The sequence below is a fragment of the Hippocampus bargibanti genome, linkage group LG09, assembly GCF_051943395.1.
Source record: "Hippocampus bargibanti isolate YZ-2025 linkage group LG09, ASM5194339v1, whole genome shotgun sequence".
In the NCBI taxonomy this organism is placed as follows: domain Eukaryota; kingdom Metazoa; phylum Chordata; class Actinopteri; order Syngnathiformes; family Syngnathidae; genus Hippocampus; species Hippocampus bargibanti.
The window spans coordinates 24,288,071-24,304,052 of record NC_142742.1 but is presented as its reverse complement, the minus strand read 5'-3'; the positions used below and the strand labels follow the sequence as shown (position 1 = coordinate 24,304,052).

Sequence of the window (15,982 nt, the reverse complement as noted above, 5' to 3'; positions counted from 1 at the left end):
GAAAACTAGAGCAGGTTTTAAACCATGAACGCAAGTTCAGGTTACCACGGCGACAGAAAACCATCATCATCATCAGAATTTGAGTCAAAAATCAAGCTGAGAGGTGAAATGTTTTCAGGTGGTTTTAATAAAACGATAACAGCTCCATTTAGGTTAAAAAAATGGATTGTAGTTTTTTCTCCCAGCCGGCTGATGTAAAATAAAGGGGTGGAGTCAAACGTCCACACATAAGGAGGTGGGCGGAGTCCACCACAGTCAGAGGTCTGCAGGGGGCGGAGTCTGCTGGTCATCTATTGAGCACAGAGAGCAAAGATGGGAGGGGTTAAAATCTAAAATAATACATTTCATTTCTATCTGGCTGGCTAGCTAGCTATTCACAATCTGTTGGCTATCGATTGGCTAGCTAGCTAGCCTTCTATCTATTTTAGTTACTTCCGGGTTGAATGAATGCTGGCGCGTGTGGCCGCTGCTGCTCACGCGCAGAAAAACTTGACTGTAAAATGAACTTGAGAGTTTTGAAAGGCGCTTATAAATGAAATGTATTATTATTATTATAATATTCTAAGAGCCTTTCAAAACTCTCAAGGTCACTACAGTCACAGGATAAGTTTTTCTAACTTTAAGAACTCAGAAAAATAGAAAGCTAGCTAGCTAATAGAATGCTCGATGGATGGAATTATATATAGCTACCTAGATAGCTAATGTTTTCTGACTCAAATAGCTAGCTAATAGCAAGCTCCCTAGCTAGCTAGATAGCTAATTAGCTAGCTATATCACCAAAATCTGGCTCTCTAGCTAGCTAATAGATAGCTAGCTAACTATAGCTAATATGTTTCCTGACTCAAATAGCTAGCTAGCTATATGTCACCTATTGCTAATAGCTAGCTCTCTAGCTATTAGCTAGCTAGATAGCTAAAATTAAGTGACTGTAAATTACAATTAATTTCATCTGTGCTGTATGTCATGCATATTTGACAATAAAGCTGACTTTGACTAAAATGTTTCCTGGCTCAAATAGCTAGCTAGCTATATTGCTAATAGATAGCTAATAGCTAGCTAGCTAATATGTTTCCTGACTCAAATAGCTAGCTAGCTAGCTATATTGCTAATAGTTAGCGCTTTAGCTAAGTAAATAGCTAATAGATAGCTAGCTAACTAGATAGCTAATATGTTTCCTGACTCAAATCGCAAGCTAGCTATATTGCTAATAGCTAGCTCTCTAGCTAGATAGATAGCTAATAGCTAGCTAGCTTGAAAGCTAAAATGTTTCCTGACTCAAATAGCTCGCTAGCTATATTGCTAATAGCTAGCTCTCTAGTTAGATAGATAGATAGCTAGCTAATATGTTTCCTGACTCCAATAGCTAGCTAGCTATAGCCTCACCTGCGTCGTCCTCGGCCGGTCCCGCCGCATCTGCCTTGTCGTCGTCGTTGGCAACGGCGGCATCGTCGGTTCCGCCTTCCACACCGTTCTCCGCCTCCCACTCCTGCAGCACTTGGTCCAGGTTGAAGCGGCGGCGGTAGTTGACCAGGAAGTTCTTCACCTGCACTAGCGACTTGTTGCCGATCACGTCCGAGATGGCCTGGTAGTCGCGCCCGTACTTCCTGATGGCTGTCGGCGGCGAGGGCGCACGCGGCCAATAATAACAACAATACATTTCATTTCTAAGCGCCTTTCAAAACTCTCAAGGTCACTTTACAGTCAAGTTTTTCTGTGGGTGAGCAGCGGCAGCCACACGCACCGGCATTCACTCATCCCGGAAGTCACTCAAATAGATAGATAGATAGTTAGCTAGCTAATAGAAGATAGCTAATAATAATAATACATTGTATTCATAAGCACCTTTCAAAACTCTCAAGGTCACTTTAGAGTCAAGTTTTTCTGTGGGTGAGCAGCGGCAGCCACACGCACCAGCGTTCACTCAACTTGGAAGTCACTCAAATAGATGGAAAGCTAGTTATCTAGCTAATAGATAGCTAATAATAATAACAATAATAATAATCTTTTCCTTTTGGATTTTCCCTTAATAATAATAATAATAATAATAATAATAATAATAATACATTGTATTTCTAAGCACCTTTCAAAACTATCAAGGACATAGCTAATAGCTAGCTGGCTATATAGCTAGCTCGCTAACTAGCTAATAGAGAGCGTCCCGAGGCCACGCCCACAACGGGGTGATTTACCTTGAACGGCCAGAAGCTGCTCGTCCGAACTCCAGCGACCGTTCACTTTGCCGCTCGTCTGGTGACGCAGACACGAGGCGTCAATCAAATACAATCTACTTCCTGTTTTAAGGACAGACGGGCGTTTCTATTGGCTGCTTACCTCGGGTTGTCGGAACTGGTCCACTCCGGTGTCCAGCTTCTCCTTGAGGGCGCTGTTGGACTGCTTGATGCTCTGGACCTGAATTACACCCACGTTTATAGCGAGACCTTTCCACGTCACCACTTTACGTAGGCCGGCAAGGTTGCCGACCTGTCGTTTGGCGGCGGTCAGTTGAGCGTCCAACTGGCGCAGGACGCCGTGAGCGCAGGAGGTGGACAGCGAGACCACGTCCTCCTGCTTCAGGAACATTCCTCTGGGAGGGCGGGTCTTGGCCCGGTGCGCACCTTTCACACCGGACGACTGGATAGATGAGAAAAAGAGTGAGAGAGAAGGACGTCAGGAAGTTTTGAGACGCGCTTGGATGCTTCAAGGTTTTCTTTCGGCCTTCTTGCGCCGTGTGCTTGATAACCGTGCCGGGCTGGCTAGCCCAAAACAAGACCAAAACAAGGGCAGGGAACGCCCTCTTGGACCCTCCGCACCCTGCTCACCACCTTTTCCAACGAGTCCCCTCATTTAAACAGCTTCTTCGCGGTTGACTGATTTTTCTGCACCAACTGTACAACTACAGGTAACATCCGACTTACGACCAGCTCGACTTACGACCACCCGTACTTACGACCACGACCTCCAGACCCTATTTTTTTACAATTTTTAATTCTACGCCTGGCACCGCAACGCGCTAGCGGGCCGGCAACACGCACAACAATTTTGGCTAGCCAGCCGGCATCTCGCTCTCGCGCAGCAATCGACCGTGTGATGGCACCAGAGGGGGAGTGTTTGTGTGCCATTTAGCCTCCAAGTCCCTATTCAACATTTTGAATGGGTTTCGACTTACGACCATTTCAACTTACGACCATTTGGTAGGAACAGAACTCGGTCGTAAGTCGGATGTTACCTATATTAGTATATTTCTTCTCACACTGATCACGTTAGTTTTGTTTGCTACTTTGGACATTGTCTCAAAGTTGTTCCTGAGAGGCCAAAGGAAATAAGGAACGTGTCCTTTTGTTTTCTGATGATACTAGTGCAGCATCATGCTGTCTTTCTCGTGTTTGCTAGCTCTTTTTTGTGCCGGCCTCTTTTATTTTTAACTCATTGACTGCCAAATGATGTGCCAAAATGTGTCCACGTCAGTGCCAGGGTTATTGTCATTGTTGCTCAAATTGCAAGACCGACGAATATGGAGTTTGAAGATGACATCAACATTGAATCTAGCGTAAGAAAACTTGCCAAACTGTTAATTCCTAAGTGATATGAGTCTGGAGTTATCTGAGCTTGAAATGAGGGCGGCTGTACAAAATACAGTGATAACTCAGCTTACGAACTTAATTGGTTCCCAGAAAGTGTGTGTAAGGTGAAAAGTAAGTCTTCCAAATATTTATTACCCATAAGAAACCATTAAAATGAGAATAATCTGTTCTCTGGTCCCCATAAAACATAATTTTCGACTAAATAAGCCTGAAAACTACACAAAATATACCTTATTTTATGTACAGCGATACCTTGGCTTCCGAACTTAATTGGTTCCCAGAAAGTGTGTGTCTTCCAAACATTAATTTTGCATAGGAAACCATTAAAATGAGAATAATCCATACCCAGGCCCCCATAAAACATAAATTTCTACTAAATAAGCCTTAAAACTACACAAAATAGACCTTATTTTATGTATAATAAATGTGCTATTGTATTGTCATTAAAGAAATAAACTACTGTATATACGGTTTTATTGACCTTTGTGATGGTCGTTGATGTCGTTGCCTCTTGACGATATCCGAGTGAAGTTGCCGTGCTTCCTCCTTGTTAATACCCTCACTCACACTGTCCCCTGCTAGCTGCTTTCCATTAATCCAAATCAACAGAGGTTTTTCACCCTCTTCTCTTGCCTGAGACCGTTGCTTAGACAACACAGAAACATCCTTAATGTCTTCCTTGTTCTTAAGGATGGTAGCAATGGTCAACTTAGCGTACTGGTAAGCTAACCCATAATAAAAGTACTCCACTCGATAACAAACCACATCTGCACTGAAAGAAAGTAGGTGTGGAAAACTAGTCCGCCAGCCACCGTGGCGCTGTGTGGTTTGGTTTGTTTGCCGAAAACCAGTCCGTCAGCCAAGACTATATGCTCGCGAATGTAATGTTTGCGAGGCGAAAAGTTTGTAAACTAAAGCGTTAGTAAGCTGAAGTATCACTGTAATTCCTAAATTATATGGGTCTGGAGTTATCTGAGCTTGAAATGGGGGCGGCTGTCCAAAATACAATCCATATTGATTGATATAGCGCTTTAACAAGAGCTGAAGCTGAAACAAAGCGCTCACATGGACCAAAAAGAAATTCCGCCCCTTTGTGGAAGACAAAAACATAGCGAGAGGTCTGACCAGTGCTTTATCAGCACCCAAGCAAGAAAAAAAAAACCAACAAAACCCAACTAATGGCGCTCTACGTCATATTTTCAAGTCTTGAATACATTTGTGAACTCACAAACCTTAGACTCTCTTCTTTCATCAAAAAAACTGTTAATTCCTAAGTGATATGGGTCTGGAGTTATTTGAGCTTGAAATGGGGGCGGATGTACAAAATACAATACATGTTGGTTTATGTAGCGCTTTATCAATAGCTGAAGCTGTAACAAAGCGCGAACATGTCCAAAAGGGAAATGCCGCCCCCCTGTGGAAGACAAAAAAAAAAAAAAAAACATCGCCAGAGGTTTGACCTGCGCTTTATCGGCACCCAAGCATCAAATGCAAAACACCAATAAAAAAAAAGACTTCAAGTGTCCCAAAACTGCCACAAAATGAGCTCAGAAATGGCAAGATTCAGTAAGTCCCGCCCCCTTGTTCGTGATGTCACGCCAGGGTACTCCTTCACAAACTGCCTTGCTCCAGAATCAAAACAATGGCTTTAGATTCGGAGAAGATGCTTTCTTGTTACTCATCCAGTTATGAATATGATTCAAATAGTTCTGAAGAAGAAAGCATAAATGTTTGCTGGCTATCTATTAGCTATCTCTTAGCTAGCTAGCTTTCTCTCTATTTGAGTTACTTCCGGGTTGAGTGAACGCTGCCGCTTGTGGCTGCCGCTGCTCACCCACAGAAAAACATGTGACTGAAAAGTGACCTTGAGAGTTTTGAAATGCGCTTATGAATGAAATGTATCATTATCGCTCAGTAGAACTCATTTGACAAATTATGGACGCAACTTGTCCAAAGGTGTCGGATGTCTAACCGATGTCTCCGGACGTGACGTCACTAAAGGACCGCCCCCTGACCGTAAAAAAAGACGCATTGTAGTCATTCTATCACGTCAATGTATTTTGCTGCACTGTTTGGTTTGAAAACCTTGTGTTGCACCCAAAAGCCGCCAGAAGAGGGCGTCCAAGCTCCATGGAAGGAATATATCAGCCTGTGGAAACGGGCTGATTCATTCCTCACAACAGCGGTGGCCCTTTTTGGGTGTGACATTCCCCCCCGCCCGTTTGCCTCAAAATGACACACATAATTCTTTAATGGATTGCAAACAGGTATGCTTTCCTCTTCGGAACTATTTGAATCATATTCATAACTGGATGTGTAACAAGAAAGCATCTTCTACGAATCTGAAGCCATTGTTTTGATTCTCCAGCAATGCAAGACGTCTTGGCGTGACGTCACGAACTGGGGGCGGGACTTTCTGAAAATGCCCAATTTTTTTTTGCAGATTTTGGGACACTTGAAGTCATCTTTATTGGTGTTTTGCATTTGACTAAAAATATCATATTTTGGGTATTTTAGATTTTAGCTATAAAACGTTTTTCTGATGTCAGTTAAGAAACAAAAAAAGTGACGTCGGTTGTCCTTTAAGTGGACACCCGTTTTTTTTTTGGGGGGTCAAAATTGAATTTTGGAATGCGTTTTTGTCGTCATAGCGTCGCAATGGAGTTCCGCAAGGGCGCCGCTCATATGCATCACCCCAAAGCCATATTGTATTTTTATGATGCAAATTACAGTGATACCGCAGCTTACGAACGTATTTGTTACCCAGAAAGTGTGTGTAAGGTGAAACGTTTGTCTGTCAAACATTTATTTCTCATAGGAAACCATTCAAATGAGAATAATCCGTTCCCAGGTCCCCATAAAACACAAATTTCTACTAAATGAGCCTTAAAACCACACAAAATAGATCTTATTTTACGTATAGTAAATGTGCTTTTGTATTGTAATGAAATAAATAAACTGTACGGTATAATAAAGTCGTTTTATTGACCTTTGTGATGGTCGTAAATGTAGTTGCCTCTTGATGATATCCGAGTGAAGTTGCCGTGCTGTCTCGGCGATAATACCCTCACACACACTGTCCCCTGAATTTTGAAAGTGCACGTGTGGTCCTGACAAGATGTTCGGACGTCCTTACTTTGATTCCAGGGGTGTTTTTAGCCTCGGAGCGTTCCGTTGCTGACCCCGCCTAAAAAAAAAATAATAATGTGCCGTCATTAAAAAGGAGGCCCGGAGGGGGCGCCACAACCGCCGCGTCCCGGAACCGAATGGGGGGGCTCACCTCCTTGCTTTCTTCTTTCACGTGAGCCGACTCGGATTCCGGGCCGTTATTCTCCTGACTTTCGTCGTCGCTGAAATGCACGCGATGGTGAGCTGGGGGCGTGGTCAGAGGCGGGGCTTCCTCACCTGTCATCTCGCTCCCGCTTGACTTTGCGTCCGTGTCGCTCCATCAGGCTGCTCCTGTTGCGGCTTTTCTTCCACGAGTAGTAAAAGCGAACCAGGCTGGCCATGGATTTGTCGGGTAGCTGAAAAAGGGCAAAGCGGGCGCAAGGTTTGAGCGGCGGAAACGCCCGCCCGGGCGACGGATCGGCGCCCACCATCTGCTGGATGCGGTGGAAGCTCTTCCCGTGGAAGCTGAAGGCCTGCTCGAAAAGGACGCGGTCCTCCACCGTCCATTCGTCGGGAAAGGGCGTGAAGTTGGGCAGGTCGGCAAGCGACTTCTCCATGTCGTGCTGGTGCCAAAATAGCATGCCCAGGGCCTGCAAAAAAAAAAAAAGTTCCTCATCCGAAGAGCTTCGTCAGCCAACTAAAATCGTGCTGGTAACTCTGGCCCTCTATCCCTAAAGTACAGACTCTGCTCTGATAGGTCCCCCTGCTCTAAGGTTGAGGAAGCAGCGGACCACTCACTCCCTGAAGTCAATCGGATGACCTCTATTGTCTATCCCTGGCTCTGGTTTCACCTCATTAGCATGTCTAAGCCTACGTGGTATCGGCCTAAGAAGTTGTTTTAATGAATGAAACCTTATTTACTTATGGCGGAGTTAATTCATGTCTTTACATATTGAAACCATCCGCCATGTTGGATGTCAATACTGCAATGCATCATGGGAAAATAAATCTCTCTCTCTCTTACCATTTATGTGACTGGTTTACCGTTCCTCATGATTGGTAAAAAAATAAATATGCAGCCAAACGATCGGAATGAAAGTCAACTTGCCGGGTCCATACGCGAAGTTACTGCTAGCTAGCCTGCATACTGCTCATTAGCTTCCACGCTTGCAGAAGCATATTGATGCTAATGCTAAGGTTAGCATGGGGCTTGTCAAAGTGCCGCTGACATTCGACTGTTTCATTGCAAATTAGAATCACAATCCTTCAGTCCGTTTCAACATGAAGTGTATGATACTTGTCTGTGGTCTTATTCAAAAAACTAGTTTCGACATTAGTATCAGCCTATCAAAATAGCGCTTTTAGCCAACCGCTAGGTCTGCATCATCTTAGCAAAATTGCACTTTCCGGCAACTCCAGACCAAACAGGAAAAATGAACAGCGAAAAAGCAAGAATATATATTTAATTTTATCGGTGAGTAAGAGGCAATCTAGCTAGCTAGCTTTCTAGCTAGCCACCTAGCTGACTACTTAACTGGCTTTCTAGCTGGCTACCTAGCTGGCTATCTATTAGCTATCTGGCTCGCTTGCTGTCTATCTAGCTGGCTACCGATTAGATATATAGCTAGCTATCTAGCTGGCTAGCTATCTCCACTTTTCCCCACTGCGAGACTAATAAAGGTAAATCCAATCCAATCTACTGGCTGTCTATTAGCTAGCTAGCTTTCTATCCGGGTTCAGTGAACGCTGCTGCCACATTATTATCAATATTATTATTATTATTATCACAGTGGTACCTCGGTTTCCGAACCCTTTGGCTTACGAACTTTTCTGTTTACGAATTTTGAAAATAAAACGCAAAAATTTTACCTTGGCACACGAACTATTTTTCGGGGTACACACGGAGCTGCCACAATGAGTGATGAGTCGTTCGCAAGCTAACAAGGAAATGGCAGCCACTTGTTTTTGTCCTCTATTCCCCGCCCCCAGTCGTCGGTTAAAGCCACGTGATTGGTCAAGAACGCAGCAGTGAGGGCAGGTTTACAGACAGAGAGAGAGTGAATCCATTCTCCAAAAAATAAAATGGCTGCCGACATTTTTTTTTGTCCTCTATTCCCCGCCCCCAGTCTTTGGTTAAAGCCACGTGATTGGTCAAGAACGCAGCAGTGAGGGGAGGTGGTTTAAACATTAAAGAGACAGGCAGATGACAGAGAGACAGTGAGAAAATGGATAGAAAACAGTGACATTTGGACTCGTTTCAACTTTGATAGTTCAAAGGCAAAGTGTAGACTGGAAGGTTAAAATATCCCATCAATCTGGCTCCACAAATAACCCGCACAAGCCATCTGTAAAATTGATGCAAAAAGCTATCAACCCAGCTAAACTGAACACAATTGATGAGGAACAAGGTAAAATGATGGCAGAGAAAGCACCGACAAGGGATCATTCCTCAAGATGGTGAAAGAAGAAGGCTACGTTCCTTATCAAGTGTTTAATGCTGATGAAACCGGCCACTCCATTCCATCAAGCCATCAACGACCATCACAAAGGTCAATAAAACCACTTTATTATACAGTACAGTTTATTTCTTTAATTATAATACCATAGCACATTTATTAGACATAAAATAAGGTATGTTTTGTGTAGTGTTAAAGCTTAGAAAGTTAGAAAGTAGAAAATTAAAATTCCTTTCATAACTTTGCTGCTGTGAAATGTAAATTCCTCCACTGTGAGACTAATAAAGGCAAATAAAGCCAATTATGTTTTATGGGGACCTGGGAACGGATTATTCTCATTTTAATGGTTTCCTATGTGAAATTAATTTTTGGGATACACACTATTCGCTTTACACACTCTGTCTGGGAACCAATTGAGTTCGTAAGCCAAGGTATCACTGTAGCGGAATTCCGCTAGATAGCGGACGTCTGGGATCCCTGCGGAGTGGAAAGACAAACCTGTTCCATGTTGTATCCGTGTTTGTCTTTGGCGATGCTGATGTATTCGTCCACTGGAGAAAAAAACATATTTTGATGCAGCGTGTATGCATTTCAAAACTTTCAAGGGCGCCGTATGACACTTAATGCCCAAGTTAACAGCTCAGATGAAAAATCCAAAGAAAAAGCAGAGGTGGCGGCTCTTACGTTGACTCTGCTGAACGCTGCCGTTTGGACTCCACACCAACATGCCGACGCTGTGCGACAGCTGACACGCCTCGGCCACTTCTGCAAAGCGCACACACACAAAAAAGTCAAAGTTAGCTAGCTTTATTGTCCAATATGCATGACATACAGCACAGATGAATTTACTGTCCTGTCGGACATAGCGTGCAAAGCACTTTAACAAACATAATAAACACGAAAACGCCAATTTGCCGGGAGTGTGGAGCCGCTGCGTGTTCACGTGCCGCCATCTTGGGAAAAACAAAAATAACAAATAAAATGACAAGGTGGACTTTAGTGAGCGTTCTTATTCGAGTGGCTTCACTGAGCAAGCAGGAAGACAAATTTGTCTGTGTGCCATACTGCGTTTGATGATACAGTGATACCTTGGCTTACGAACTTAATTGGTTCCCAGAAAGTGTGTGTAAGGCGAAAAGTGTGCATTCCAAACATTAATTTCTCATAGGAAACCATTAAAATGAGAATAATCCGTTCCCAGGTCCCCATAAAACATCAATTTTCAACTAAATAAGCCATAAACCTACACACAATATACATATTTTATGTATAATAAATGTGCTATTGTGTTGTAATTAAAGAAACAAGTTGTAAAGTTCATCTTCCATACATTTATTTCCCATAAGAAAGCATTAAAATGTGAACAATCCGTTCCCAGGTCCCCATAAAACATCATTTTCAACTAAATAAGCCATAAACCTACACACAATATACCTCATTTTATGTATAATAAATGTGCTATTGTGTTGTAATTAAAGAAACAAGTTGTAAAGTTCATCTTCCATACATTTATTTCCCATAAGAAAGCATTAAAATGTGAACAATCCGTTCCCAGGTCCCCATAAAACATAATTTTCAATTAAATAAGCCATAAAACTACACACAATATACCTTATTTTATGTATAATAAATGTGCTATTGTGTTGTAATTAAAGAAACAAGTTGTAAAGTTCATCTTCCAAACATTTATTTCCCATAAGAAAGCATTAAAATGTGAACAATCCGTTCCCAGGTCCCTATAAAACATCATTTTCAACTAAATAAGCCATAAACCTACACACAATATACATATTTTATGTATAATAAATGTGCTACGTTATTGTAATTAAAGAAATAAACCGTCCTGTATAATAAAGTCATTTTACAGGAAAAGACTGGAGCGCCTTGTCAAGAGAGCCAGTTCTGTCGTGGGCTGCTCGCTGGACTCTATGGAGGAGGTGGGCAACAGACGGACGCTAGCTAAACTAAAAGCTATGATGGACAGCCCCTCCCACCCCCTCCTGACAGCACCGGGTAGCTCCTTCAGCCAGAGACTGTTACGTCCACGCTGCAAGAAGGAGAGGTACCGCCGTTCGTGTGGGACGAATAAAGGTTTTCTGATTCTGATTGACCTTTGTGATGGTCGTTGATGGCTTGATGGAATGGAGTGGCCGCTTTCATCAGCATGAAACACTTGATGAGGAACGTAGCCTTCTTCTTCCACCATCTTGAGGAATGATTCCTTGTAAGCTTCGGCAGCTTTATCGTCAGAAATGGCCGCCTCACCATGAAGGACACTATGAATCCCTGTACGACGCTTCAAGTTCTCGAACCATCCGTGGTTAGCCTTGAAATCATCAATGGATGACGAACTTCCAGGTTGCCTCATGACGATATCCGAGTGAAGTTGCCGTGCTTTCATTTTACCTAGTTCCTCATCAATTGTGTTCTGTTTACCTGGGTTGATAGCTTTTTGCATCAAGTGTCTCAAGGAGCTCTGGGTTGTCCATCTTGGAAGTTGTGATATTGCAACAGCAACAGATGCAGGCAGACACACGAGAAACTTCATTCATAGCTGCTTACCTTGGTTGTCTTTTCTCTTCATTTTTTAAAAATATGATCATTTTTTTTAATGTGAAAATTTAATCTTGATTTTTATTCCATGAGCTTTGAATGCCGGTTAAAAAAAATCTATTTATACTGAACGCTAGTGGTCTTAAATGTCGGTGAGTTCCGCATGTAGCCTCGTAGCTTTTAGCATTCCGGGCTAACAAAGGTGATAGTTGGCATTTCCCGTACATTCTCGTGTTATTGGGAGTTATTTTGAGTACCTTTCATGCTTTTTTTGTGTATTGTTTTTATGATGACCGTTTTAAATTTTGAGAAGCATTTTGCGGTTTTGCCTGTGAAAAGTGCGATCTAAATAAAGCTCACTTACTTGACGATTGATTGAGAACTCCGCGATTGATCGATGACAACAAAGAATAGAACAACAACAAGTATGGATAGATGAAGATCCACTTCGCAATGTTGTAAACTCTCCTTTTATTAATAATAATAGAATAAGGCTTCATGTCACAAAGAGGGAACAGCAAGTGCTGAAGAATGAATGACTCTGTGTCTTTGTTTTGTCATATTATTTGTTATTTATTTTTTTGGTTTTCTTTTGACTTCAAGATGGCGCCGCAAGAGAGTCTGCCTTTCCAGCAGCTCCCGTATTTTGTTTTTCTACTTCTTTCTTTCATAACTTTGCTGCTGTGAAATCTAAATGTAAATTTCTCCACTGCGAGACGAATAAAGGTACATCCAATCCAATAATACATTCCATTTATCAGCGGCCTTCAAAACTCTCAAGGTCACTTTTCAGTCACGGGATAAAATTTTCTGTGGGTGAGCAGCGGCAGCCACACGCGCCAGCGTCCACTCAACCCAGAAGTAACTCAAATAGATAGAAAGCTAGCTAGCTAATAGATAGCCTATATATAGCCAGCTAGACACCTAGCCAGCTAGGTATATAACTAATAGATAGCCAGCCAGATAATAATATAGTGGCCTAGTAGCTAGCATGAGCTAAGGCTAGCATATTATACATTAGCAGCATAAATCCGTCATATCGTATCTTAAAAGTCGAACAAAACTTGATTTGCGGAGAAAGACACGAAAGAAAATGACGGTCGAGCAGAAGAAAGAGATCATCGAAAAACACCAAGGAGGTGTGCGTTTGTGTGACTTAGCATCCCAGTAGCAGTACGCTAAGTCGACCATTGCTACGTGTGGGCTAAGGGCGTTTCTGTGTTGTCTAAGCAAAGGTCTCAGGCAATACAAGAGGTTGAAAAACTTCTGTTGATTTGATTTAACGAAAAGCGGCTAGCAGGGGACAGTGTGAATGAGGGTATTATCGCCAAGAAAGCATGACAACTTCACTCAGATATCATCAAGACGCAACTACATCAACGACTATGGCAAAGGTCAATAAACCGACTTTATTATACACTACCGTTTATTTCTTTCATTACAAAACAATAGCACATTTATTAAACATAAAATAAGGTATATTTTGTGCACTTTTAAGGCTTATTTGGTAGAAAATGATGTTCTATGGGGACCTGGGAATGGATTATTCTCATTTTAATGGTTTCGTATGGGAAATCAATGTTTGGAAGACAAACTTTTCGCCTGACACACTTTCTGGGAACCAATTAAGTTCGTAAGCTGAGGTGTCACTGTATTGCATTGTATTTTGGACAGCCGCCCTCATTTCAAGCTCACATAACTCCAGACTCATACAACTTAAGAATTAACTCTTTTTTCAGATGAAAGAAGAAGGACTAAGGTTTCTAACGCTGCATTGAACGTTGATGTAGTCCTAAAAGTCAATATTCTTTGGGTCCAGCAATTCGAGTGACAATGACAAAAACCACGGCACTGGAATGGACACGTTTGTGCACATCGTCCGGCCGTGAATGAGTTAATAATTATTTTGTTTTTTATGTTTTCAAAGTGTGTGTATTAGTAGTCAGGCGGTAATTGAATGTAGTATTAGTGATAGTTGTGACGAAGCGTTCGAAATGCGAGCGTGCGTTTGTCTGTTCCGGTTGTTCGAGGCTACCTCATCCAAGCGTTACTTTCTTACCCGGGTCGAAGTCCGGAACCACGGCTTGATATTGCGATCCAACTCGCATCCCTCCACCTGTACACGAACGTCAGTAAGTTGGAAAGAAACCAAGGCGAGGATGTTGTTGTTTTTGTTTGTTTTGTTTTGTTTTCCTCGCGGGGGTTCGGACCGAGGCTCCCTACCGTTCTCGTCGTCACTGCTGGAACCTGAACTTCCATCTTCCCAGCAGCCCCGGCCGCTGCTTCCATTGCCGGACACGCTCTTCCCGCCGATGCTGACCGCCGGTCCGGGGCCGCGACCTCGCCTTTTGCCCGTAATCGTCGCCGCCGCCGCCGTCGCGGCCTCCGCGTTCCTGTCGAACATGGGCGCCATGGGCCCAACGACGCGAACGACGCCGAGAGGCTCCGAGTCAAGTCCGCCGAGCCGCGCCACAACCGAAAAGCGAGGAACCCGAGGAAAGTAAAGCCGGAAGTCCAGACCGGAAGTTGACGAAGAAGAAGTCGACGTAGATGTGTTTCATGTGTGTGTGTTGTTTGGAAAGATAAGGAACTAAGTCTGAAAAAGACAATTTTAAGCCTCGTTTCGGCTTAAATAGAGAGAAAAATGTTCAAAACAATATGTTTTAAGGGTGGGGGACATGATGAAAGCTAACATATAAAGAGAGCTAACTTTAGGTATGCACGAACCACAAGTTTGAATCTGCCGAATAAGTAGTAGAAGAAGAAGTTGTTGTAAAGGAACGTATGAGAAATAAAAGTTGGAGGATGTCAAAGAATCGAGTATTAATTCATTTTATTTCTGGACGAAACATTTGATTTTCTTGTTTCAGACACTGATATGAAATAAGAAATTATGTTTGTTTTTTTTCTCTGGTGATTCTACGTCTTTCAGAGAATAACAATAATAATACATGTAGCGATGAGAAGGTTTCTTCAGCAGTCATCTGTATAAGCTCTCAGTCCATCGAAGAAACCTCATCGATGGACCACTCCTGTACGACTGAGAGCTTACACAGACGAAATAATACATGTACTACTACTACGACTCCGACTACTACTACTACTACTACTACTACTACTACTACTACTATTACTACTACTACTAATAATAATACGTTTCATTTCTATCGACCAGAGCCACGTCAAGCAATCACAAAATGTTCACTGTAACACAAAAAAAGGTCAGAATTACCCCCCCCCAAAAAATAAATAAATAAATAAAATAAAAAATAAATTATATAACAAAATAAAATGAAAATGAAAATACGTACCGGAACCGCATTCCAAGAAAGCAAAATTTACTAAACAAAATTTAATAAACGCTGCTCACCCACAGAAAAACCTGTGACTGTAAAGTGACCATGAGAGTTTTGAAAGGCGCTTAGCTAGCTAGCCAGATAGCTAATAGATAGCAAATAATGAGCAACTGATAATAATACGTACTGTATTTTTTTCATAATAATACATTTCATTTTTAAGCGCCTTTCAAAACTCTCATGGTCACTTTACAGTCACAGGTTTTTCTGCAGGTGAGCAGCGGCAGCCACACGCACACCCGGAAGTAACACAAAAAGATAGAAAGCTAGCTAGCTAGCTAATAGATATCTAGCAGGCTAGCTATATGGCTAATAGATACCTCGCTAGATAGCTAGCTAGCCAGCTACATTGCAAATAGATAGCAAATAGCTAGCTAGCTAGATAGCTAGGTAGATAGCTAGCGAGAGGCCAAATTAAGCTATATATAGTGCTTTAACAACAGCTGAAGCTGTAACAAAGCGCTTAAGATGGACAACTATAAGGTAAGAGGTAATAAAGCAGTCACAAAGATAGTAGAAAACACCAGAGTCAATATTTTGAAAAAATCGATTTTTTAAATCCCTCTCCGTTCTATTATTTTGTTTATTTATTTTATTTCTATGACGATTAAACTATTAAAGGACTATTAAAGGACAACCGACGTCTCCGGACAAGTTGTGTCCATAATTTGTAAAATGGCTTCAAATGACTTCTACTGGGCGTATTTTAATAAGATTCCACCGCATATAGCTATATTTTACGTTTTAAGACTCGCGCTGAACATTCAGGAAGTCTTGTTTTGGTGACGAGTCCTCACGTGACGTCAGAAAAGGACCGCCTCCTGACCGTAAAAAAAAGACGCATTGTAGCGTCTTTCCATCCCGTCAATGCATTTTGCTGTACTGTTTTTTTAAACCCTTGTGTCGCACCCAAAAGCTGCCAGCAGAG

At 42.2% G+C, this 15,982-nt stretch overlaps 1 protein-coding gene across 1 annotated transcript; it reads right to left on the bottom strand.

Moving 5' to 3' along the window:
• Positions 1-104: 104 nt before the first annotated feature.
• On the bottom strand, positions 105-14,222 carry rcor1 (REST corepressor 1). Its single transcript, XM_089004804.1, has 13 exons — positions 13,922-14,222; positions 13,758-13,814; positions 9,830-9,910; positions 9,644-9,696; positions 7,178-7,339; positions 6,987-7,105; positions 6,862-6,931; positions 6,718-6,768; positions 2,482-2,631; positions 2,332-2,409; positions 2,190-2,247; positions 1,384-1,611; positions 105-290 (listed from the first exon to the last, which is right to left on the bottom strand). Exons 1-13 carry the CDS (start codon positions 14,109-14,111, stop codon positions 256-258), a joined length of 1,332 nt encoding a protein of 443 aa, XP_088860930.1. The 5' UTR covers positions 14,112-14,222; the 3' UTR covers positions 105-255.
• Positions 14,223-15,982: the final 1,760 nt, after the last annotated feature.

Excerpts from the sequence above, each read along its gene's own strand:
- rcor1 (XM_089004804.1), bottom strand. The coding sequence starts at position 14,111 with ATGGCGCCCATGTTCGACAGGAACGCGGAGGCCGCGACGGCGGCGGCG. Across the intron at positions 13,815-13,921 it reads CAGCAGTGACGACGAGAACG|GTGGAGGGATGCGAGTTGGA; the intron begins GTAGGGAGCCTC and ends GTTCGTGTACAG. Across the intron at positions 2,410-2,481 it reads TGACCGCCGCCAAACGACAG|GTCCAGAGCATCAAGCAGTC; the intron begins GTCGGCAACCTT and ends GGTGTAATTCAG.